General features: G+C 36.2%; 2 protein-coding genes across 3 annotated transcripts; one reads left to right on the forward strand and one right to left on the reverse strand.

Annotated features, from left to right (window-relative positions):
• Positions 1 to 2728: 2728 nt before the first annotated feature.
• LOC105054410 (uncharacterized) lies at positions 2729 to 8467 on the reverse strand. Its single transcript, XM_010935899.4, has 5 exons — positions 8106 to 8467; positions 7908 to 8010; positions 7441 to 7514; positions 6594 to 7337; positions 2729 to 3021 (listed from the first exon to the last, which is right to left on the reverse strand). The coding sequence occupies exons 1-5, from the start codon at positions 8310 to 8312 to the stop codon at positions 2971 to 2973; spliced, it is 1179 nt and encodes a 392-aa protein (XP_010934201.2). The 5' UTR covers positions 8313 to 8467; the 3' UTR covers positions 2729 to 2970.
• Positions 8468 to 14060: 5593 nt separating this feature from the next.
• LOC105054411 (protein IQ-DOMAIN 32) lies at positions 14061 to 22338 on the forward strand. Of its 2 annotated transcripts, none has more exons than XM_010935901.4 (6): positions 14061 to 14454; positions 16708 to 17115; positions 17204 to 17401; positions 17970 to 18044; positions 18149 to 20015; positions 21900 to 22338. In XM_010935901.4, exons 1-6 carry the CDS (start codon positions 14368 to 14370, stop codon positions 21905 to 21907), a joined length of 2643 nt encoding a protein of 880 aa, XP_010934203.1. In that variant the 5' UTR covers positions 14061 to 14367; the 3' UTR covers positions 21908 to 22338. The 2 variants fall into 2 exon arrangements, with proteins under 2 accessions (XP_010934203.1, XP_010934202.1); XM_010935900.4 differs by having other exon boundaries at positions 14064 to 14454; positions 21950 to 22338.
• Positions 22339 to 23492: the final 1154 nt, after the last annotated feature.

Raw genomic sequence — 23492 nt, forward strand, 5'->3', positions numbered from 1 at the left:
GGAAAAAAAATGTGTGGTATGGTAGGCTGTTAGGTCAATGGGGTAATCACGTGCAAATTCAAATCTGTAATGTTCTCTTGTATAATAATATTTTTGATTGTTTAAAGCGTGCAGGAAAAAATACATGTGGTTAAGGTCTGGATCCTGTACCTTTTTTTTATGGAAATGGTTTCTGGCATTGGTATGGTAATCGATTATATACTGAAACCGATAGCATCAAAAAGAAACACAAAATTATCAGTACCAATCAATATTGGTTGGTATAGTGCAGTTGGTATGCACCACTATGGCCATTGTATTCCAGCGCTGATGACTTCAGTATCTTTGCACCCATATTGATGTTGGTTTTATGTCAATGTTACGATACCTACTGTACTGATCTATCTGGGTTTAAATCCTTGTTCTCTATTATTTTATTCTGGATTCTGTATGCTGAGAAGGCTCCGTTCTATCTCTTGTTCGCCACGCAGAGAGAGACAGAGAGAGAGGAGAGGATTTGACGAGGGCACATCCACAACCATGCATTGTTTCGGTGCAAAAATGAAAAGACAGCTTGTATGTATCGTCTTTACATTTGAACTGTGCCAATAGCCACATCAGATATTATGACATTGCAAAATTGCAATCAAAACAATGCCAAACAATCTATCCTTTATCAATGAGTGGAATCAAAAAAAACAGAATGAAAAACCATAAAATCATAACTTATATGCAGGATGAACTTAGAAACAACATCTCCTGCAGAAGATCTATGTGCTAGGGATTTTTCAATTGGTCGTTCTTTTGCATCCACGGCTTTAAAGATTTTGTTGTTAAGGTGGCCTGAATTTTTTTTCTTTCACGTATTAAAAAATATTATTGGCTTATGGACTCTTCAAAGTATTGAATGTTTATTGTTCTGCTTATTAATATTCACCATGCTCATTGAACAGGGTCTTACCATGATCACTATCATTTTCTTTAACAATCAAAGGTTCTAGGTTCTAGTTTTGCATGAATTTGATTTTGAACAATTATAATACAGGTGGATCATATTTTCTTTTTTTAAAAAAAATAATAAATTATAAGAATACTTCTTAATTTAGATCAATTTCACTTACATTCTCTGTATTTTAAAATATATTAAACTAATTCTTAAGTTTTCGAGATATTCCAAAATGATTCTACTGCTATCTCTGTTAACAAAATAATGTTACATGACATCAAATGATATCATATTTTATAAAATGATCAATACTTATCTCCATCCTCTCTCCTCCTCCTGTTGATTATTCCTCTTCTCCATCTCTATTGCGGATCCCTCCTTGTCACTCATTCCCTCTCCTCTCTATCTCCTCATCCCTCCTTATTGTCCTGCTTCTCCAAATCCACCCATGAGCCTTCCCTTCCAAAGTGGCTCTCTACCTTCGTCCATTCTTTGCGACAATCCCTCTCTCATCATCTTTTTTTCTTCTCACTCATTTCTCCTCCTCACCCATCCATGAGCTCTCTCTCTACAGTAGCTCTCTCTTTTCATTGGCAATCCCTCCTCCCTCCTTCTGTTTCTCCTTATCTACTTCTCCTCCTCTTATTCCTCTGTCAAGCTTGCTTATGAGCCCTCTCTTTCCATGACAACTTCTTTCACCTTCGTTCCTTCTTGCAAGCAATCCTTCCTTCCCCTCCTCTTCTCATTATCTACTTCTTAGTCTGTCATGTGCCCTCCCCCTCCATCTCCGTCCATTCATCGTCAACAACCTCTCCTTCCCCCTCCCTTTTTTTCTCATGCCTTTCTCTCCATGGTTGCTCCTCCCCCTTCGCCTCTTTCTTATCGATTATCCTCCTCCTCATCCTCCTCCCTCTCCTTCTCCTTATCCTCCTTTCCTCTACGGTTGCTCCCTCCACTTCCACTCTTCCTCACCAGTGACTCCTTCTCCTCCTCTTCCTCCTCATTCCTCCTCCAATTCCTCCTATGAGGCGTTCGATGCCATCCTTCCCTTCCACGCCAACTTCCATATGACTCTCCTCCCCTCATGACAGCTCCTCCACCAGCACCTCTTCAACGTCGGTGATCCCTCCTATATGAGCAAGGGTATTTTCTTTCATTGAGATACAAAGCTAATACTATTTATTGGTAAGTAAATGATAAGATCATTTTGAAATATTTTGAAAATTTAACGAACTAGTTTGACATTTTTTAAAGTCAAGAAGATATAAATGAAATTGGACTAAAACGGAAAGAATATTTCATAGTTTATCTTTTAAAAAATATTTAACATCTTAGAGGAGAAGGACAGAGAGAAAGATGCTACTGCTAATAGATCCTTTGTCCTAGTTGCTTCTTTGGACCAATAACAAATGTTCTAAACACTTAAGCTTTTATCCTTAAATTAATTAGATAGGCCAGGAATAAGATTTTTTTTCTTAATCAATTTATTTGGTAAGATTTTTTACATTTTCTTGAGCAAAATGCTGGCAATTCTGGCTATTTTGTTTCACAAAATGTATGAAGAAATAGAAGAACTACAAAATATCAAAAGTATCGATGAAGTCCAAAGTCAAAAAGGCCTACATATCCTTGATCAATATATCAAAAGACCGAGATAAATCATAATTTTGATCACAATCCCGAGGAAGAAAAGGCTGAATTCAGAGCCAAGATGAAAAAGTAAATGACTGTCCACAATTACCTCATATATAAAGGGTAAAGTGATAGAATTGCCAGAAGTTACATACAAACAAGGCAAAACATCAACTTAAAAAAAAGGCCATAACTAGCTATCTGAAACAAGGCTGGAATACATTTAAGACACTAAATATATGTAGTGTACAAAAAAGATATGTCATAAAACATCAAACTATGCACTGAATTGATAAAATAGCAACAAAATACAAGAAAAGTACATAAGGTATTGTTATTAAATTACAGAACTGCAGTGGAGAAGCTCTTCAATTTTGGAACCTTGAAATTAGCAGAGAACAATCTTGGGCTGTCTACTGGTGAAAACGTCCTTGTTGTCTCCGTATTGAACATCGCCGAAGGCCCTGGAGATATTTGTAATCTTGTTAGGTCAACCTCTAAAAAAATAACATTGTCATCTCAATCTAAAATTGGATAAAAGAAATTTGAATACATTAACATAATTAGCAGAGTCCATGTCCCTAAACCAACACCATAAGGGATTTAAATATTGTGCTGGTATCACAGCCCATATTAAATTAGATGCGAGATTGCATATGGTACGTAAATGCAAGCATCTATATCCCAGTTGGACGAGCATCCTGTCCAAAAGAATAATTGCAAGTTTAATTGAAATGATAAATTCTGATACTGAATGAGGCATACATGATGACTAAGCACAAGCACAGCGTTAAGGTTTTTCTGGTAATATAGTAATATAAAAGGAAACCGATGGAAAACTAACCTAATAATGAGAATCTATGGAGCTCAATCACCATGAGAGAAGCAGCGAATCACAACAAATTGGAATAATTAATGTTTTGTGGCAAGTGTGATGTTCAGCTAATTGATTGGCTGAATATATGTAGAGCGCCTGAAATTGTCTGTAGATGTATGATAAGAAACGGTACAAGTAATCTTGGCATCTATCAAGGAAGCTTCATCATGCGATTTATTCCTCACAAACTAAAAAACCATAATTAAACTAGGACAATGTGACCCTATTGTACTCTCTATACAAAGACAATGCTCTCCAACTAGAAATAATAAATGCAGACTCTCCAAGAATATTTAGAGAAATAACTCAAGAAAGAGTTGCTTCCATGGATTTGATACATGATCTAGTTAGACAGGCTTCATTAAACCAAACTTTAAGTTCTGAATACTTTCTATAGTCTGAATTGTGTGCAGTAAATGCAAATACTGATTACTGCAATCTCAAAGGATCTTTCCCATAGATTCAGGTTTGATAAGGCACACATCTGTTATGGTCTGGCAATTTGGGTGGCCAATTATTTTGCAGTGTACCATGATTGTTTAGGGCATGGATCATTACTCTGGTATATATAAGACTTGGTATCTGCTGATAGATGTGAGTGAACCGAGGAAAGAATGGAGTGCATTGACAATTATGGAAAAAGAAGGTCATCATTTTCCTAAGTGAGGGGAAAAAAGGACCCGAGCAATTTCAACCCAATCAGAGAAAATGAAAAAGAATTGAGTCAAACCACAGAAGTGTGTATATGCAATTAACTGAATGCTTTGATAAAAGGAATAATAAGCCAGAAGGCAGAAATTCCAAATGAAGAACAAAGTTTCCATACGATCTAAATGAAAGAGATATAATGTTTCTCAACAGCAATTGATGTGAAATTAATCAAGGTCATAGAAACAATGATCTTGTGGCAATTAACTATACAGAAGATGGATGAGAGAAAATTCTAATATGTGTAATGATACAGAAGGTGGACAAGATAAAGTTTTGATATGCATTTTGTTGTTCCCCTAAATATTAATCATTGATGTTTTCTTGCTGTCTGGAGATTTTGTAGTCTAAACTATAGACTATAAATATTTAAAAGTGTGACAAATATCATACCATTTTAACTCCAACATCACTGGTCGCTTAGGCTAGGTCTAACACCTAGCCATCCTCGTGCTTAAAATCACTTAGGCAGATTGAAAATATAAAAGCATGTTTCATATCTTGTACTAAGTAATATGTAGAAAATATTCATTTTAAAATGAAAAAGGCAGCATGGCAAGTACATAGAAAGATAAAAAATATATCAACTATAAATTTCTAAACAGAACTTTATGTATTAATTATCCCTCCACAAACTATTTGTCATGCACTAAAATGAGAACTAACTCTCATGATAAGGAAGCCAATATGCATAATATGATGTATTGAAAGTCACATGTTTCTAAGCATTAATAGACTATCAGATTTACTTAGCATGCAACATACCAATCCTTGATACAAAATCATGAAGTCCTAGGAATCATTTGATGACTCTACAAGATTGATTTAGAGAGAATAATTATAAATTTGAAAAATGATGCTGTAAGAATAAACAAGTCTTAGTCCATTAATTCTGGGTCAGCTATAAATATAGATTAGAAGTATATCGAAGACAAGGAAGAGACTCAATAAATGCAAGAATATATGATAGGCATGTTTAAAGGTAGGTTAATCTGACTATGATGCATCAAGATAACAAAAACACAATACCAATTTCTTTCACTGACCAATTGTAAATTAATAAGTGAAAAAAAACTGATCTCTGTGAAATTAGATGCTAAGCTCCATGTCCCAGTAGCACAAAAGACAAGTCAGGTTGTGACAAGGTATGCCATTAATAGTGTTCATGGACATGGTGGACCTTTTATCAAAACATGCCCCTGGTGAATATGGGGAAACCCAAAGCCAACTTTGAGATTTCCGGCTGCTATATTATATTAAATTAATCTCCAACTACAAAGGGACCACAGACTTCCAAAAATCAGACTGTGAATACCATTGGACTCTTATCAGCATGTCTTTGTACACTGACTTCTTTATTTAAGGATTGGATAATGCATATTTACGGTCCTGCATGATATTGACAAATTGGCATGTCTGCCAGAGTAGCAATAGTTTGCATGACCAAACTAGAACTCTAAAAGGATTGCCATATGACCAAGTTATGAAAGGTGGCAAGATAAATAGAGCCAGGTTAATGGACAATAGGACAAAACAACACACCAATTTAAGATTATGGCTCACAAGTGACTAACATACAGAAGATGAGTGACAAAAGGAGTCAAGTTCATAGGTAAAAGTGATAAGTGATAGCAGGGCAAAAGTTACCTATTACAGAAGCAAGGGAAAGCATGGAAAGATATGCCTTGGATGAAAAATCACACAAGTTCTCTTTGCTTGCTAATTCTCTATCCGGTTATTGTTGTGGGTGTTCAATGTCATCAAAAAAATTGAACGTCGTCATAATACAAAATTTGCAATCAGATGATGCATGAAAAAAAGCTCACTGTACAAAGACATATTGATGTATTTAAGCTTGACTAGATAGAGAACATGACCTGTGCACAGCCATAAAAGAAAATATTATATTGCACTAACAGCTCTTTCTTAAGCATCAGATATTCATCTACAGTGACTGTTTTATCTTCATGCCATAAGTAATCAACCATGCCTAGATACTATTATAAAGTTGTCAGCTGGCTGACATAATTCCATAGACAGAAGACAAGACAAATGAGCCAGCATCTTCTGCAACGGTTATGTAAATTTACTATGTCAGTTTTTGTTTGTGAAGTGGTACAGAGAGTAGCTTCTGCTGCTTGTATAAGACAACTGATTTGGTGGATTGAAATGCCATTGATACCCAATGGCTTCAGAAAAAAAAAAAAAAAAGCAAAGAAAAGAAAAGAAAAGAGAGAGGAATCATCACACAAACATTGAATTCTGTGACGTGGCTTGCAATTACGGTCAAGCTTATTATGAATTTCATATTTGAGGAGATGCAAAACATGTATAATCAGATAACTGATCCGATACTCGGGGTAGGAATGCCAGCTTACATGCACACGAAAAAGTGCAAAAAAGTTAAAAAGGGATCATCCAAAGTAACTGGCTAGTTTGTGTCGCACTTACGTTAAATGCACTGGAGACCCGTGATCCAGCAGAATCTTCATTAGCATGTTTACGCTTTTGACCTGCATCACTTCTTGCGCTTTCCAAGTTACGTTTCCGAGAACTCCTTACACAACTCTCAACTGGTGTGGCTGATGCATTTCTTGAGTTCCTCCGAGAATCCAAATCCTTAGAGAACCCAGATTTCTTGTTAGTGCTTTTGGTTGCATCCATCTTAATCTTTGCAAGGTCGCTTCTTAACTTTGCAATTGTTTCATCCTTCTCTTTGGCCAAAGTTCGCAGCTGCTTCATATCAAGCTGAAGCTGTTCTAGCTTTGCATTAGCTTCTTCGGCTTCTTGTGTTTGCTGTCTCAGATCCAATTCTAGCCTAGCCCGGTCAGCCTCTAATCCAGCAATAGTCTCATCCTTCTCATTGGCTGATGACTGCAACTTCTCTAGATCACGAAGAAGCTTGTCCATGGCTTCCTCAGCCTGTTCAACTTCTATTCTCTTGCTCTTAAGGAGACCAGTGTAGTCCTTTTCCCGATGCTTGAACTGGTTCCACACAAAATCCTTCTCTGCCAACAAGGCAGAGACCTCAGCCTCCTTTTCTGAGCTAAGCCTTTTGTAAGCATGTTTTAGCTTCTGAATCTCACTTTCCAAGGAAGTGTGGCACCGATCATCTTTCTTGGGATTTCCTACAGGCTCTGCCTCGCTAAGCCCAGCCCTTCTTCCATTATGAACTTCTCTGCCTTGCAGTTTTTCCTATAGAACAGATGACCCAAGAGAAACAATTACTACTATTTGAACTACAAGGACCTATTGGCAGGCTAAATTGAAGAAAGAGCATGTGAAATCGTAATAGTACCTTCAGCTCTGAGATTTCGGCACTCAGAGTCTCCACACAAGCGTGGAAGTCCTCCAAATCGCTCTCAGCAAGTTCTGTTACATTTAACATAAATTAGAACAAAAAAGAGTGAAAAATAAACCAGAATAATTACAAACAGAAATGACAATTATGTTAACAATTCAAGAAAATTAAAACAAATAATTTTTGTTACGTTCTGAAGAACACGGGAGTTTCTTCTCTATTTTCTCAAAAACGAAAAAAAAAAAAAATCACTCTTTCGTCCGCAAATAGGTTCAATAGGTAGGGGAAAAGCTTTCTTTTAAAAAAAAAAAAATTATGTCAAAAAGACGGGAAAATACGTCCATGTGAAAAAGACGGAAAAAAAGGGGGGAAGAGGAAAAAAAAAAAGAACAAGAAAGAAAGGCATCCAACCGCATAGGAAAAAGGGGGAAAGAAAACAAGAACAAGAAAGAAAGACATCCAACCGTATTGAATCTTGTAGCACAAAGCCTCCCTCTCCTTCATCCCGACCATGAGATCCAACTTGGCCGCCTGGACCCGACGATGCTTCCTCTCCTCCCCCTTCATCTGTGAACCCAAGAAAAAAACAATTTTTCAAAGAAACCTTAGAAAGATCGCAGTTAGGACTGGGATTAGGGTTTCGATTCCGGATTATTTTGCACCTGGGAGATGTGGGATTCGAGGAGGCGGGCCTTGGAGGCCCAGCGGTCGTGCTGTGTCTGGATGTAGCGCTCCAGGAACTTGCGGTCGTCAGCTAGGGTTTCAATCTGCGACTGCCGGGACTGCAGCATCTCCACCAGGCTCCCAAAGATCCGCTGCCACTGGCGGCGGTCGGAGGATGAAGGCCGCGAATTCTCGTGCCCGCCCATCGATCCGCACAGTCAGGGAGAGGGAGAGATTTCGAGCGAGCAAGCGAGAGAGCGAAGAGGACAGAGGGGAGGAGGAGGGAAAGAAGACCGTTGGAGCCTCGTTTTACGATTTTGGAGGAGGGGTTTTGGGCGCTTCCCACTTGCAGCGGGGCCGTTGCCTCAAGCGAGTAATTGTTAACAGTATCGCCGGGATACCGAATAACTAGTATCGGCACCGCAGGCGCCGACTTTGATTGAAATTCCCGTGCTCACACAATTCCCTCATCCATCAGGATCCACCCCACCTTGCTTTTGTTTTCTATTTTTATTCTCAAAAACCCAAGGAAAAAAAAGAACTAGACATTTTTATTTGTTGAAATTGTTTATAGAGACTTTTCAATTTTGAAATGCTATTTTCAACATCAATCTTTATTAATATTTTACTAATTAGTAAAAAAATAAATATTATAAAAACAACAAAAATGCTAGACTCCGATTAAACTTTGATTCAAATAATTATTTAACAAGCAAAGGATCTTAAATTTTGCTCAGATATGTTCTCACCCCTTAATCTCTATCAAAAAAAGGCATACCGTAAATAACCCCCAGTTATACTAGGATGAATAATTTTTTTTTTTTTTTATTTAGTTGGATCCAATCCCACCCAAGGTACATCCAAGCCAATTCTATGTTATTTGATCCAACCCAAATCAATCCCAACCATGACCTATCTTAGTTTATCTCTCCCCCCGAGGGTTATTCGAGCATAGTCATCATGCATCCTAATATCAAGCCAACCTAATCTCACCCAATCTTAGCTGGTCTACCAAGTCCAACCCAATCTCACCCACTCAACCTACTCCGACCATATCATACAAAGTCTAACTCAACCCAATCATCTAGCTACATTTGATTCCATCCAATCATACTAAATTATACTTGATCTCAACCAAATCAGCCCAAATCAACCAATGTAGTCTAAACCTAGCCATCTTGATTACACACTCTCAGTTGCACCCTGTTCAACCAGATCACACATGATCCATCCCCGTCACACCCCCTTGCACTCAATTAGTTACTTAAATGATATCATTAATCAGCTTCTGACTTCAAATAATCATTATACGTCCAAGGTAATTTGAAATTATTGTTTGGATGTAGCTTGTGCAAAGTGGAAACGTATACTCACTTGATACTTCAGTCTCTAAGCGGTGGATGTCAATTTATAAATTGATTGTTTTGTATATTTTTTTGTTTTAAATGATAGTGTAACTAAAAGAAAATGATAGTGCTTTGTACAACTAATATAAAATTATTAAGGGAAAGGAAAGCAACTGCTCAACACTAATATGCTGGACTTGGTTTCAGGTAGTTGATCCAAATCCTCATCTATTCACTCAAGCTTGCTTCATGAACACCAGATGGCCAAAATGGCAGAACATAGAACGAAAAATAATCTGTTAAGTAGTTAATATGTTTCTCTGCTTGGAGGTTTCAAGGTGCTCTAAATTTTTGATTTGAACAATATGTCGTCCAGCAGGACGCTGTTCTTCAGTCTAACATGATGTCAGAGTGGCTCAACTTCTATATATAATGGATACTCCAGCTCTTTCTTGGAAAGCTAGCATATTAGAAGGGGAGAGATTATTTAAAATGGAACATCCAACTAATTGTATAATTTTTGTTCCCTTAATTGATTTTTCTTGTTCCAACTATTGTCTAATTTTTTTCATAGAGTCTCATTTGATCATACAATTGTCAAATGAGTAATCTCATGAGCTAGTTTGTGTTTGAACAAAAAGGTGGCTCGAGTTCAGCTTGCTTAGTTAGGAAGCGCATCAAAATAGAGCTAAATTTAGTTTGGTTGAACTTGGCTCAATTTAGCTCCGAATATAACATATATATATATATAAATAATATATATATATATATATATATATATAATATCATATTTATTATTATTATTATAAAAATAAACATAATAAAAAATATTTTGATTAACACAATATAATAAAAATATTCCAAAAACTATAAACGAAAGCTTTGGAGGACCTTCAGCTCTAATTAGATCTCTTAATTAAATAAGCTATTTTTGAATGGCTTGAGTTTAGCCTGGAAATAAATGAGTTGTCTCAATCTTAATTCAACTATAACAAGGCAATTTGAGATGAGCCTAATTCACTTGTTTTCCACTTGTTTACTACTGGTGGAACTAGTAGCCCTTTTGTGAAGGCAATACCAAGTTACAAAGAACTTCTATACTATTTCCGTAATGTTTTCTGCAGGAAAAAAAAAAAAATCAAAAGCCATGATGCTATCTTGCAGATATGGTTTGTTAGGTTGTGAGTTCCAGTTGACGATTCTGCTAGCTCAACCTCCCCAAAAAGCAGCACTGCCAAGAAGAAAACCCAGGCGAGCTCTACCCTAACCTTTGAGGACTCCAGTCATCTACTTGTGGAAAGAGACATGAGAACTGAAGTTAACTCATGATCTAATCTCACTCATGTGAGCTTCTGTCAACCCCCATTTCCATGAAAAATTAAGTGTGAAAAATTCTTTGGCCATCATACCTCAAATTCTAGTATTACGCAAACAAAAATGTCAAATACTCAAGGAGACATTGGTCGAGACCCGACGTTTTCATTAACCAGTTTTGTAAGACACATGAAACGATTTAATGATGGTTATCACTTCTTTTGGACTGGAAGAAAATGTACTCTCTTACGTGTGGTCTCAACTCTCAAAAGTTCTTCAGTAAATTGAAATGGATGAATAACTATAACTCAATGGGTTTTAACCTGGTGTTTTCTTTCATGAGAGATCATGATATCAAGGAAACAAGCTCACACAGACCTTCACTTTTAGTAGCGTGCATCGAGTGACATGGTGGTAAATGAGAGCAACCACATCAGTATTTAGATGGATTCCATCTAGGAGATTGTTTAAGCTTGAAGAATACACAGATGGATTGACAGCTGTTGTCAGAGTGGGAGAAATAGGGTCGTGAGCATGGGGCCAGATATCATTGCTTTTCCTACAAAATGCCATCTTGCCAAGGTTTGTTGAAGGGTACAATTCATGGCAAACCAATCAGCAGCATACTTTTTCCATGTGGTATGTGGGCTCTACAAGCTCCAATATGCCAGAGAACGATGGCAAGTCATCATCATACTCTCTGGATTATTTTTTAGAATCCCTCCTTTGTACTCTGACTTCTTTAGAAAAGATTTAGCAGTTCCTTACAACCAAAAGGTATAATCGAACAAGAGAGTGTTTATCTTTGTTTCAGGGTCGTCCAAAAGTAGGTTATGGATTGTTTTCAGGTTGACAGAGAAAAATTTCAGACAGGTTAACTAATAAAAACTGTTGGAAGACGCTGACACATCAGCTTATAAGAAATGCAGGAATAGTTTGACATGCATGCATAAGCAAGCATCTAATCATGAAGAAAAATAAATACATCAATTGGCCTACAGTTAGTTTAAAGAGGGACAGAGTTAGAGAAAGATTGCAACCTATAAACCGTTAGAAGGTCCGATCTCTCCTTCCTTATAGTTGGTAGGATGGATTCAAGTTGCAATCTCCTAAATTTGATCACTATATAAGTTTCAAGAATGCAGTAATAGAACTGTTCTTTCCTTGTACTAGGCTACAAAGATAACAAATAATAAACATTGTTTTTTGAATTTCCACGCCTGCTTTTCTCAGTGGGGTAATTTACAAAAGTTTTTGTTCTGTGCCGTGGTCCTGCCTTAAGGTTACAGACGTCGGTTTATACATGATTTCACTAGCACCAGATGCCAAATATAAGTTCAATCAAAGGCAGATAATATGGGTAGATTAGGTTTAGAATTTTTTCTATTTCTTGCTCTAAATGGAATCTGGAGCTGGTTTAAGGTATGAATTCTCCAAGGTGCTCAATGGAGGTTGGTATCCTGATAACCTGTCCCATATTTCAGCTATGGGGTGGGATTTGGATGAGATGCATGCATCAGCTAACATTTATTCATGAAGAACATAAAGATGTCAATTGGCCTACTTGGGCAACTAGTAGTAATAATGAAGGAAAGTAGTGAGAAAATGGATAATTTCTGAATCTTGATAGATTGAAACAATTAACCTTTCGAAAGTCCAACTCCCTTTCTTACGTTATGTAGGGCATATGGCTTTCATACATTTGTCAAATGGAAGTGCTCAAAAAGTTTAGTTTATATGGCCTGTCTAGCCCATCAACTGTTTAGCTTCTTCCAGGTAAAAATAACAAATTATAAATCCATTTCACTTTCTTTTCATAATTAACAAACCTCATTCTCTCTGCCTCTCTCTAGACTGCTCCAATGGCTTGTTTATATACAAAACATGAAGTGTTTAGCATAATATTTTTATACAAATTGTAGTTCTCTCTCCTCATAATTCATTAGAAAGGAGGACAGCAAGTTCTTCTGTGTTGAACAAAAAAATGAAGCACATTTTTCAATTTTTCACTAAATCACTATGATGAAGTTAACTGGAGCATTCATGCTTCCATGAACATCGCATAAGTTGCTCATATTATGCAAAACAATTGATGACAGTTGAAATCATCCATACCACAACTAACATCATGGCATAAAATAGTGATCGATTGTTCTCACGGTTTTCTGGATATTATGAAGCTAGCATGTTTTTTTTTTTTAAAAAAAAAAAAAAAAGGAAAAAGATTCTTATATACCCTCAACTAAAATCATAATTAGTCAAATGACAAGAAATCCGTACACCCCACTGAACTTGTTAGCAGTTTCTAGGGAGTTATGTAGCCAAAAGGACCATCTTCGTGATCCCTTTTCGGTATTCTTCTTGCTTATCTTGTGACCAGCTACCTTTGGCTGCCAAATTAGGACCCTCCACCGTGAAAGATTTCTTTTGACTAGCCACTTTAGAGACTTTACAGTTGTCCCCCAGGTGAGGAAATTATGAGGAGAAGGTTGAGAAGTTAAAAGAAAGCGATGTTTACCAAAAAGATAGACCGATGGAAAAATGTGTTTAGGAGTCTGGGTTTGAGGCACAAAACAGAATTAAGAGCCTGCTAGTTGTCTATCTTGAGGACTGTGAGTGGTATTGAGAATGAAATATAAACTGTAGATAGACAGATAGATTGGTAAAATGAACAACTAGCATTTCACAAAGATAATCTTGCAAATACCCCAACTATATTGTCCACGTCAAACTTGGTGTGAGTTGAAGATGAGATTATCTAAATATATAAATACGTGAGTCACGATCCCAAATGAAATAAAGATAGGTAAAAGTGACGCCATTGGTAAAATGTCTTTTTTTCTTATTGTTCCCGTATCTTGTCTAACTTAAGTCCGGAGGAAGGATCCGATCGGAACCAATCCAGATAGCTTGCTTATCTTCTTGCATGCAGATTAATATCTCATAATGATAGATCAGGTGCTTTTACTACAGTAAAGTGAGCCCTCCTCATCTTCTTTGCTTCTCTGGACCACTATCATTTAAGATTTGGGCATCAACATGGTACTTATTTTGTGCTCGTAAAAAGTTCTTCTACCATGGTGGGCGTTGCGGTCACTATGGTAATTGGTGCCACATATGCATGGTTTGATGCCATTAGATAGATAAAGAAGCTATAATCAATGGCCACATCCAAGTATTTTTTGGTGTCACACGTCCAATTCATACATTGTATCAGTACAATGAGACGCCTAGAAAGAAAATTTTGGACATATAAATTGAGACGTACCGTTAGTAGGTGGGACAGAGAGCCGATACAGCCACCACGCCCGTATCACCGTGGTCCAGGAAGGCAACCACCGAGATGTATGAATGCCGGGCGGCAGACGAAATCGTGAATCGGATTATTACGGAGGAGCTTCTTTAAAATCCCGATATCCGACATCAACGCATGCAACGCCAATAAACATTAAATGGACGGAGGGAGCGGAGCCGTTTACATTTCTTAAAGAAGATACCCCCTTAATTATTTAACGTCCGATCACCATAGAAAAAAGATCGATCAAACGAGGGGACAAAAAGATCTCTCACACACAGAGAGAGAGATCGGAAGATAGCAAAGATGGGGAGATCTCCGACGATCTCGTGCTTCAAGTTTATGACGTGCAGCGGCGATGTAGCCGGCGGCGACAATCCCGCATCGGTGGAGGTAGGGCTTTCTTTCCTCTTCTTCTTTGTTTTCCTTTCTTGTTCTTTTTTTCTTTTCTTTCGGTTCGTTCTCAAGTGTTCCTTAGGAAACTAAGCTATGTTTCGTTTTCTCCTCTAATGTGGCTCAGAACAGAGTGATCTATTTTAAGGTGATATATAATTCTTGAGCCGGATTTAATTTGGATTCGGACTAGATTCTTTACTCCATTGGCAGGTCCGGGACGTGCAAGTGTTTGATGAACTCCATTTTTGCTGGAGAGTCGACACGGAGTTTGGGGGTGAAAAGGGTGATCTGTTTGGATCTAAGCATTTCTAAGAAAAAGTAATAGAAAGGGAAAAAAAAAGGGTTTACTTGCAACAATATATGGATGAGGGATCGGAAGGAGAAACATCGATAAAGTAATGTCTCATTGCAGATGATCAGTGTGGGTTGTTCGCTTTGTTTGAACAGAATAACACGAGGTGTAATCTGGTGGGTAGGTGTGTCAAGTGGTACATAGATACTGTTGATGTCATTTTGCTCAAAAAAAGGTATTGTTGACAACGTTCCTAGGGATTCCGAATGGGAGGTAGGCTTAAATAGGAATCCATGAAGCCAATCCATGTACTTGTGAGAAGACTTGAAATCTATGGTTATGTCTTTTTTGCTTAATTATTCTTAAAGTGGATAAGAACTAGTTCTTCAGATATTCAATATTGCTTTTTCCCCAAGCCTATGGTTTCATTAACTATTAGTAAAGGCTTACATGCTTGTACAAAAATGCCTTCTTCTAGATTTTTCTTGAAATGATAAAAAAATATTCTACTTTTACTAATATGTTGAATTTGGGGATTCATGCAAGCTAGATAAGGCTGAATGCTCATTCTTTGTAAGAAAAAAGCTTTCAGGTACTGGTGCTTGTGAAGCGCTGGTCACTGGTTGCCACAGCACATGCAATGTTGTGCCATGGTGAAACCGAAAAAAAAAAAGGCTTAAAAAATTATTTTTCGGTTGAAAATCCACAAAAGATTTTGTAAGTGTCATTCTGACCTAATGCTTGTATTCACATGTCGGCTGGCATGAACAAGCAAGAGCCAGCATTTAAGACCTTGATACAGATATTACAATTTTATGAAAAATAGAGGTGCTGGATCCAAGTCTTCTTATTTGGACCAAAATCTTGTAGAATTTGAATTCAATCATTCAAGATCTGAAGATCGGTAACCAGATCTGTTTATACTTACATCAAGTGGAAAAACAAGGTATTTAGAGGAAATGCACCAAAACAGTGGAATCCCTTTTTATATGTGGTTTTGGCTGGTTTGGTAGCTCTTGTCAAAACCAGAACCTTTGATAAGTTGTATCTGGGATATATCTTTTTCAGCCAAAAATCCTAAACATGGCCTAGCAATATGTGTTCAAACATGCGACTATAAGATTATCATAACATGGAGGATAAAAGACCACAAATGAAAATACATAAAGCAGATATATTCATCTAAGAGTGCTAGGCTACCATGTACAACGTAGCATGCCTGTCTAATTGGACTAGAAACTTCACCATCACCACCATAGAGTTAAGATACTGAAAATTGTTCTTTTCTTTGGAGATGATCATGTTTCAAGATCTTAATAGAAAAAGGATCGGTTTCAATTTCATTTTTGGTCACAGTTATTGAGTTTTGACTCGAACAATTTCAATGAATTTAGCAATTTCATGTGAAATAATAATCCAAATGATTAGAAACCATTCAAGTAAATGGTATTGTTTGGTACCCTTGGGTGAATTATATACAGGGCGCCCACCTTTAAGGGGAACTATGAGAGATCTCCTATAATTTTTCCACCTCTTCTGACTATAAATATGCCAAAAAAACCATTCCTTCCCTTTCAAAATCTGAAGCAATTTCATTTATTTTCCTTCTCTCAAAAAAAGAGTTTTTATTTTTTTGCCTTTCATGCCTTTGTTTTGTTAAGTTTTTTTCTTCACTAATCCTCTTTTTATGGCTTTAGTAGGATTTGTTTGTGTAAAACATGTTTAAATGGCTACTCTAAAATCTAATGAAGGCCATATATAGTTTTAACTCTTTTACTAAGATAAGTTAATCTTAATATGTTTTTTTCTTTTTCCTAGTCCTTTTTTCCTCATTTTTAGTTGCTGAATGCAACATATTAAGCTAATCTTAATTTATTTTTTTTCCTTTTTCCTAGCCATTTTATCCTCACTTTTAGTTGCTGAATGTAATTTTTTGATCTTGTGTTCGATCTTTTTAGAGCAAAGCATCACTGGATAAAGGGAGGTGGAGTTTCCGAAAGAGATCCTCTAAGCATTCTGTGATCTCAGAACCTGGCTTTAACACGAATATACCAGAAACAATGACAAATAACTCCCACTCTGGAAAGGAATCACCTCTTCCAGAAAGCCCACCCATGCTAGAAGAGATAAATGAAAAACCCCCATTATCAGCTGCAGTTAATTCAGAAGTAGCTGATACAGTGCAGTTGTCTGTTCCACAAAGCCCTTCCAGGCTAGAACAGACAAATAAAACATCTCCATTACCAGCTGTAATTGTTCCAGAAGTATCTGATGTGCTACTTCCTGCTGAAGTTACAACCACCATTGACAACAATTTCCGGGAAGATGTTGTTATCGTCATCCAAGCTGCCATCAGGGGATATTTGGTACTTTGCTTATTTAGATTTTAAATTTCCACGATGCCCCAAGGTGGGTTGAAATCGTATTTTTCTTGACTTGTTAAACTACTTACAGGCTCAAAAGGAACTTGAAAAACGTAAGAATGTTGTCAAGTTGCAAGCTGCTGTACGTGGTCATCTTGTTAGGAGACAAGCTGTGGGAACTTTGCGATGTGTACAAGCCATTATCAAAATGCAAGCACTTGTACGGGCTCGCCGTGCACATCAACCAGAGAACTTTGCTGCAGAAGAGAAGCTTGATGAGAAAATCCAGGTAGATTCCTTGATGTAGAATCTCTTGATAATGCTTCTGCCTTATTCCTTGTTCAATATTTCTTACCTATAACAACTGTCGTTGCCTTATACATATTGACTGGCTAATGTTCAGAACTTGTATCAGTTGGGTTTTGGACTAGTTCTAGGGTAAGATTAAAAATTTTAGTAGATCGGTCTCTTCCAATCCTGTATTGGCTATTTTCAAATGCTAAATGGACCAACTAATGCTCTGCCAACAAGGTGTGAAATTTTGGTCGCTGACGTTCTTTCTTTCCTAACCTCAGAACCAAGTACTGCTGTGGTTACCCACTGTTGAGACTTTGACATCCTTTTCATTCCACATGTTTTGTTATCTCCTTCACTGTGTCCTTTTCTACTTTTCTAACTGGGCCATCAAATCTGTCCTATCGGTAACTGCCAATCGGAGATTTATCATCCTTTAAAGTTTCACTTTTTTTGTTTTGTTTTGTTATAAATTGTCATTGGAAGCTTGATTTTCCTTCTTTGGAACCATATATCTTGTTGTTTCATTTGCAAATTAAGTTTGACCTTGTTTCTCATTTCAGTTTAATAGTGGCATGAAATCAGATACAGCATATACTTCAACTGAGAAATTACTTTCCAATGCATTCGCTCGTCTGGTATGACTTACTGATTCCTTTTTGACTTTCCAATTTTAGTAAAAGGTTTCTGTTTGTATTTAATCATTCAAATAGAAGCTTATAGTTTTATACTTCACTGCAAGCTTCTGGAGTCGATGCCCAAGACAAAACCCATTCATGTCAGTTGTGATCCTTTGAGATCTGATTCAGCATGGAAATGGTTGGAGAGGTGGATGGTTGTGATGTCTTCAGAACTAGGGCAGCAGCAGGAGAGAGATGATCAGGGGGAGAAAGAAAAGATCAACTTTGCTGCTTCCGAAGTAGTAAACATTGTTCCTCACACGGTCACCTTTATAGCATCAGATTCAAAGTCATCTCCTAGTATTGCAATTGTGGGTGAAGGAGATTCCATAAAGAAAGATACTGCTGAATATGAAGTTCATGGTTCTGTATCCATTTCAAATCAAAGTGACAGTTCCGTAGCAAAAGGTGACCAAGAACAGTCCCAGTATGAGAGTAAGACTTCAGGCCTGATAGAAGAGAATAATGAATCTGCAGCATCAATTGAAGGTGAAGCAGATATAATATATGAAAATTCTGCTGAATATCAAATTAATGTCCCTGTATCTGTTCCAAATCAAGAAATCAGCTCTGTAGCAAAAAATGACCAAGAGCAGTCCCAGTGTGAGAGTGAGACTTCAGGCATGATAGAAGAGAATATGAGAAGTGGGGGAGTTGAGGAGACTTTTGATTCTACCACAAGTCAAGCACCAGCACAATCAGATGCAACTTCACAGTCCTTACTTGATAACAATTCCACCAATTCTGGATTTGACATGGAAAACCAAAAGTGTATCATTGAAAGGGCAACCTGCGAACCACTGGAGACTCAAGGAAAAAAGTGTGCATTGAGGTCAAGAAAGGAACTCAGTCCAGCATTTGCTGCTGTACAATCAAAATTTGAGGAACTGAGCTCAGCTTCTGGTGCAAGCAGGTCTGTCACTTATGTTAATCGAGGTGCTGGTGTTCAATCTAAACTAATTCATACTCAAGTTGATTCTCCGACTAAGACTGAGGGGCATAGCATGATACAATACTCAAGATCTCATGGTCAAGTTGAGAATTCTGCTTCAGAATGTGGCACTGAGATATCTGCCTCTTCTACATTTGACTTGCCAGAAGGATCTGGCGTTGATGACAAGGGTACTGCACTTAAAGTTGGAGTTTTACAGAATGGAAATTGTAATTTGACTGATGATGCTGATAGTGCGTTAAGTAATGAAAATATGAATTCTGACACAAAATTTAGTCACTCTGAGTCAGATGTGTTACAGCCACAAAAACTTAAGGAAAGTGAAGAAAATTTGTTCAGTGCTGCTGCTGCTGTTGATTCAAAACAGGAGAATCAACTGCCAGCAGAGTCAACAACATCAAGCATTCAGATTCAAGTTGAAAATATGAAAGATGCACAAATTTGTAGTTTATCACCAGAGGGTTCTCCCAGAAGCCATGTAACTGCTCCAGAGTCACATAGAACACCATCAAGCCAGATCTCAGCAAAATCTAAAACCAGCAAGGCAGAAAACAATATCCATGCTCAAAAGCAGAGATCTCAGTTGGCACGCAAGAACTCACCATCAATTCCAAAGAATGACTCAGGTGCAAGAAAAAGCACAGAACATTTGCCAAAGGATGCAAAGAATGCTAAAAGACATATCTCATTCGGGATGGCTAAACCTGATCATGATGATTATGAGCCTGGGGACAGTAGCAGCAACACCCTTCCAAGATACATGCAAGCCACTGAATCTGCAAGGGCTAAGGTTCACGATATCATCTCTCTGAAAGCAAGTACAAATGTCCATGACAATGATGACCACATGAAGAAGAGACACTCCCTACCTATTGGAGATGTAAAGCAGGATTCATCCCCACACATGCAGAAGTCAACACCACAAGCACAACAGAATCTAAAGAGGAACAACACCCATTCTCCTCAGAACTCTGCTGGTAACATCTTGATCTCACATGCATATACGTTTCATTATCAAAGGCAAAGACTAGCTGCAATACCACACTATTATTTAGCCGTACTTAAATGCTAGTATAGTCATTTCTGAAGTGCATGATAATATACATTCACCTGTTTTGATAGCCATTGACCATAGTGGCAGCATATTCCTAACACAAATAAATCTATCTTAATTTGTCTGACAAGGAAAGTTTGATCAACAGATGCTGTTGATTAAACTATCTTTACTTAGAATCAACACATTCCAAATTTGTCTTAGGTTCACACCAAATGACATCATGCCATGCAACTTGTCTGGTGGGGCCAACCTGTACAGATGTTTGAATAGATCTGACATTCCTCTTGCATAAAGTGGTTGTTTCAAACTTCACTGTCATTAGCCAAGAGAACATATAGAGGACCAGAGGTTGGAGAAATAGGTTCAGTTAAGTCATTTAATTTAATTGCCAGCTTAAGTTCTCCTTAAACAATGAAGTCTTTCAGGAGAATGAGTCCTGCCTCGCTTTTTTGCCATACAATACAGAAACAAATGGATCGTACATTTAATCTCTTAATAGAAAATCTCATAAAAGGCCATGTAGCAAGAAAACATTTGTTTATTAGAAAACAATTTTTCCCAAAAGTTTATGAATTGGTGTTGCTCCTTTCTATTGTGATGAATTCCTTTAGTGTATTTTTTTTTTTGATTTTTTACATATATATGCTCCCAAACATTCAAATTTGTATAAACATCCTTTCAAAATTAATATTTACATGTATACCTTCATAAAATATCTTTTTTTGCATATGTATCTATATCATCTAACATCGTTAAAAATTAATGATTTAAAATTAAAATAACTAAAATATCCTTATGGATATATGTACAAAAAGAAAAATTTATAAGGATATATATGCAAATAGTAATTTTATGAGGATATTTACATAAATTTAAATATTTGGAAGGGTATACATGCAAAAAAATTTTAATATAAATATATCTCTCTTGATTTGTTAATTCTTTTCTTATTCTAATAGAGAAAATTTAACACATACAACTAAAATAATAAATATACTTAATTTATTAATTTATATAGATAAAATAATCTTTTTATTAAACGATAGATCAAAATTATTTTATCTAAAAAATAAATAAATCGTAATCATCCATGTTTCCTCTAACATATAATAATATACTTTTAAGAAAATATCTAAACTTGATATTAGATGAATAGTTTGTATATTTGCATAGAATGGGCATAGTTGTGGATTTAGACATTATATAACAATAAAAATTTATAATCTTATTATATTTTATTTTAAAAATTTTGATCGAAAATATTATTGTGAAGTGTATAAAGTATATTATGTTGTTATAAGATAGACATAACCATTCCATCTTGCATAAAAATAAAATAAAATATAGTATTCTAATATATAAAATATTATATAATATCATCATTGTATTATTATATTATGTAATATATTACTATATCGTAGATTAAGAGGATCTGAATCCATCTAGAAGAAATAGATAAAAATTAAATTAAAATTTTTTACGTGTATATCCTTTTAAATATTCAAATTTACATGAATATTCTCATGAAATTGTTATTTATATATATACTTTTATAATTTTTTTTTTGGACATCTATCCATAAAGATATTTTAGTTATTTAAATTTTAAATCTTTAATTTTTAACGATGTTAAATGATATAGGACGTATGCAAAAAAAAAAAAAAAAAAAAAGAATATGCATGCAAAATAAGTATTTTATGAAAATATACATACAAATATCAATTTTAAAAGATATTCACGAAAATTTAAATATTTAGGAGGCTATACATGCAAAAAAAAATTAAAAAATTTTTTTTTTTCTCAGCATGCTAGCATGGTTGAAGTGACTCGCATGACGAAATCTTCCTGTTTCAGAGAGGAAATGGCAAAGATGATCAGGCCTTGTTAGTAATTTATGATATGAGGACCCCATTACCCATAGAAGACTCGTAGCAAGGTTGTTGACAGCTGTTTCAGAGCATTGTGAGTTTTTCCTCTTGCAGTGTGGCTTCTGATGATGATGAAAGTGTGGCTTATGACTATAATTTGTGGCATGATACATGATTAGGGAAAAGAGTCATGATTGTACACATACATTAACATTGTGTGAGGGATTTATATATTTAGAATTGGCCTTGTTTTTTGTGTGTGAGAGAACAGGTGTTGATAGCACTCGGTTGTATTCTTGTATTATTAATAATGTATGAACCTAAGATGTAATTTTTTTCAACAGATTATGAAATTTCTGGGTTTTGATTGTAAAATATTGGAGAAGTCTTTCTTCATTTGCTTTTGCCATCACGCGGGCAGCTACTCAGAGCACCTTGAGGACCCACCTTGGGTCTAGCATCATCAAGAGCTTCACACCAAGAATATACAGAACGTATAAATTGAAGCCCCCTATGCAATCAATACTCCTTAAGGATGCGAGAATTATTAGTTCATGTTCAGAATCGGAATCGGTTAGAATCGCAATTGGAATACCATAGCTCCCAAAATATTAAAATATTTGGTTTATGATTAGTATCAGAATGAATTATATCCGTTGTTATTTTTGGTTGGCTCATTTAAATATAAGAGCTAGGATCAACTCTTATTTTAGGCACGTCTCTTGGCCCTACAAAGCTAAATCCAGTTGAATATATAATTTTTAAGCACAAATATGTAATCACCAGATGAGCACGCGCTGGTAGCACCACAACAAAGTGGCCTCGTTGGGCTTCATATTTGAAGCTTGCATCATTCTGAACAAGTCCGAAGTCTCAGAGAAGAGCCCGAGGTGAAAGCAGCAACCAGTCACTATATTCCAAGACACCAAATTTCTCTCGGAGGTAGCAATCAGATCAAACCAGATTAAATAAAAATTAATTTAAAAATATCAAATTTAAATTTAATCTATTTATTAAACAGATCAAATTTTTAAATCTAATCCGACTATTTAATAAATAGGTCACTCGACCCAAGCCGTTTAATCTGTTCGGTCATAAATTAAATTTTTAAAACTAAAGCAATTAAAAAAATTAATCTAATTAGAATAATTAAATAATTAATCAAAAAAATCAGAATCAAAAAATTACAGAATAACCGATCAAAAAATAAATATGAAAGAAAGTATCAATGTGCTTCAACTTTTCAATTTTCATCGAACATCAAGAAACAATTCAAAAATCCTAACCTCAACGAGCAGGTAAAATAATGAAAGAGAAAAAATAAAAAAATATATCTTCGAGAATGATTAAGAAAATAGGAAAAGAGAGAAAAACTTAGATCCCGAGCAGCCAACCCCCCTCAGCAATAGTCATTGGGGAAGAAAGCACCGACCGTCTAAAGAAGAAAAGAAGAAAAAAATCTTAGATTTTGAGTGGCCAAAGCATCAAATGGCACAAGTCCTCCCTCAGTGACAGTCGAGTGTCGACAA

This window comes from Elaeis guineensis, chromosome 11 (genome assembly GCF_000442705.2).
Source record: "Elaeis guineensis isolate ETL-2024a chromosome 11, EG11, whole genome shotgun sequence".
Classification (NCBI taxonomy): domain Eukaryota; kingdom Viridiplantae; phylum Streptophyta; class Magnoliopsida; order Arecales; family Arecaceae; genus Elaeis; species Elaeis guineensis.